General features: G+C 41.3%; 1 protein-coding gene across 1 annotated transcript; it reads left to right on the forward strand.

Annotated features, from left to right (window-relative positions):
- Positions 1-1,608: 1,608 nt before the first annotated feature.
- Positions 1,609-2,742, forward strand: LOC124294790. The gene has a single exon (XM_046741941.1). The coding sequence runs from the start codon at positions 1,609-1,611 to the stop codon at positions 2,740-2,742; it is 1,134 nt and encodes a 377-aa protein (XP_046597897.1).
- Positions 2,743-3,709: the final 967 nt, after the last annotated feature.

Here is a 3,709-nt window from a genome sequence, read left to right on the forward strand (position 1 = left end):
ACCGAAGGTTGCAAAGATTGTGAAGAAGTTAGGTCTGCCCTTAAAATGATAGCAGAGCAAATTTTTGAAACTTGACTTTTTTTTATATGTAACCTCCCGTTTTCACCATTCGTTCCTTTTTTTTTATCGTGTTCTAATAAAGAAAATTAAACTTTGCTTTTCGTCTTTCTCTTAATTAAGAATACTTCTTCATTATTCAAGTCTGAATTAACCCTCGTACGTCATAGAAGTACAAATATCTTTAAAAACTTAATCGGTTGTAGCTTCTGCATTTATGACCAAGACAGGAGCCGATAAATAAGACAAGGTTTGTTTTACTAGCCAATCTTCATAAACCTCATGAATAGTTCTGAGTAGCTCTAAAGAAATACTCGATTCCTCCTTACGAGAGCGGAAACTAACTCGAGCAAAAGAAGTTTCTGGGGATACTCGCAAATAAACAATCAAATCTGCTCTAAGCTCAGACGAGCGAATGAGAAGATCAAAATTTTTCATCAATAAATGAGATTCGAAGTCGCGAAAATTACCTAACCTTCGACGAGCTTCTACAAAACAATTGCTACTGAATATCGATCTTTCCATCACCTTTACAGGTAATAAAGTTGTCTGAAGATGTCTATCTAACATAACCATTTTGTTACGTCCAGCATACCACTTCTCTCTATTTTTCCTACTCGCTAACTCTCCCACAGTTCTTACATTAATCTCATGGTCTCTGTCCTGTCCTCTTATCTCTACGTAGTCTCACGCTATCCACTATCACGCTTACTCATCAAATTCCATTCCCTACTCCTAGCATTGTCACACCTTTTCTCTACCCGTACGATTCGCGTCTCGAGGGACACTGCTATTCTAACTCTCAACAACGTCACATCTGAACTTCTTACATAGCTTCATACAGCACACTTCGTTTTTACCGTCATCTGAATTTCCTCGAAATAAATATATTAGTAATATCTCAAACAAACCCTACGTTATTCGATCCTCATCCTGATTTCCGGTTGTCCTGGAACTTAAAAGCGAAGCCAACCAGTTTACTCTTACCGCTCAGGAGTAACTCTACTCACGGACGTAACATTGGTGGCAGCGGTGGCCTTCGCTTTCCGGAAATCCAGTGATACTATTTTACGTATGTGCTACGCATGAAGTGCCATCTGATAGACCTGTTCTGAAGTGTGCGAGCTCAGTGATGTTAATAGAAAAGTAATACCACTGTGTGATAGTGTTGAAGACACTCTGAAAGCCATATTCTACGTTAACGCAATCAACGATCTCTGATTCACACGAACGTCACAGACAAATCCGTATCTCCAAATCGATATTACTGAAAGACTATCTCCTGCTGCTACTACGACGACATCTTCATTCTTCACGACTTCTAGTACGACACAACGCACACCGACGTCATCACCGGCTACAGACACGAAATCGCTGGACCAACACCCTCACGGAAGAATGCAACATTTTATTCCGTTCCTCCTCTTCATCTTCACCTTGTAAGTCGACAAATCCTAGATTAAAATTTACAACATGGCTACCAAAGACACTTTTCCACACCTGCCTCTTTAAGATGCATTAGCTCTGATTCCCACGTTCAATGGCACTAATATGCCCGTATCCGAATTCATAACTAAAGTAGAATGCGCAAAACAAGCTGTCTTAGCCAGAGAACTGAATTTATTCTCCACACTCATTCGCACGAAAATCGAAGGCGACGCGAGTAAATATATAGAGTCAGATAATCCGGATTCTCTTCGAGATTTGCTATACTGCCTAAAACAGGCCTACGCGTCTAAACAACACCTCCCAGATATCCAGCTAGACCTCGCACAATCGGCACAGAGGCGAAACGAGAGTGTTCTAGATTACGGTGCTAGAATAAAACATCTGTTAAGACAAACGTGCGAATCAATAGATGCCTCAGAATCTATCAGTGATGCTCAAGTGCTAAAGAAAAATATCAAAGAGACCGCAAGACTAAGATTTATCAAAGGATTACTAGACGAATTAGAAATAAGAGTAGCTCATGAGAATCCACAAACCCTACAAATGGCTATAGACACGGCCACCAAGACTGAAAAACTATTGTCAGATAGACTTAAACTAGCCTCATACCGTGATACTAACTACGAAACACAAAACCATATAAAATGTAGTATATGTAAATTAACCGATCACATCGATAAATATTGTCCTGAACAACCTTCCCTATTAGTAGTGTGTAGATACTGCAAGAAGGCAGGTCATAGTATAGAAGAGTGCAGAACGAGGCAGCGCAACAACACAACTTGCACGCAGTGTGGTCGCAAAGGCCACTCAAACGATAAGTGCCGCTCAAATCGGTCCCAATATCCCCAGAATCCAAAATTCCAACAAAATTCAAGAGTTTTCCAAAATAACACTAATCGTCAACAACAGAACAATCCCAATACCCAATATCGAGCAAGAGACCCGACAAACCAACCTTTAGACCAGACGCGAAATGACAGTCAACGCTCACAACAGTATAACACACCAAATCCTTCACGATCGAACTTCAGGGTTAATTACGTAACACAAGACTACTCGAACGAGAATTGCGATACAGGCGTCCACCCGGAGGCTTCATACGAAGCAAAGCAACATCGCGAATATTCAGGTAACGCGAGCCATTTAAACGAGTTCAGGGACGGCCGCGCGGACGCATCGACCTCCCTTAAACCGGAGCAGCGTCCAAACCAAACGTCAGCTCCGTACAATTAGAATCTGGCCCTCCACAGATTCGAACACAATGCCCGCAGTCTTTGAATGGGTACGTGACACTAACAATAGATACTGGCGCTAATATTAATTTGTTAAAAATCGATAAAATCGACCCAAGAGTCCACGTCACAAAGACGGACATTAGGCAGATTTCAGGGATAACGGAAGAATCCATCAGAACAATAGGAAGTCTCTACATCGAGTTAGCTAATACGCGCCACGAATTCCATCTTGTCGATAACTCCTTCCCTATCATCGAAGACGGTATACTGAGTGCAGACTTTTTACGTTCGGAAAAGGCGACTATCTGTTTCAAAAATAACTACCTTATCTCTCGCGAAACCGGCGTTATTCCCTTTAACAGGCATACAACCAACACAAAAACACCACCGCGTATCCTCATAACATCTGTCACACAAACACCGAAGGTTCGAATAACCACCGGTGAACTCATACGACAACCCAGCACATTTATAGTTGACACCGGTGCTGATGTAAACATAATTAAACTCGGAGCAATACATCCGCATGTTCCGTGTAAATTACTCGAAGGTCAGATCCACGTTACCAGTGCTATACATGAGCCAATAAAAGTAATAGGAACAACTAGCATTCGAATCGGTGACAACCTTCATATATTCCATATAGTCGACGATCTGTTTCCGATACAAAAAGACGGAATCTTAGGATCGATATTTTTACGGAACGAAAATGCAACGATATCTTTCGATACAGAAAAAATAATACCGAACAATACTAGCAAACCATTTAAACTCCTAAACGAAGACTACATATTGATACCACCACGAACGGCTCAAGTGATTGCACTAAAAATAACCAATGTTACGTCCGTGAGTAGAGTTACTCCTGAGCGGTAAGAGTAAACTGGTTGGCTTCGCTTTTGAGTTCCAGGACAACCGGAAATCAGGATGAGGATCGAATAACGTAGGGTTTGTTTGAGATATTA

This window comes from Neodiprion lecontei, chromosome 5 (genome assembly GCF_021901455.1).
Source record: "Neodiprion lecontei isolate iyNeoLeco1 chromosome 5, iyNeoLeco1.1, whole genome shotgun sequence".
Classification (NCBI taxonomy): Eukaryota; Metazoa; Arthropoda; class Insecta; order Hymenoptera; family Diprionidae; genus Neodiprion; species Neodiprion lecontei.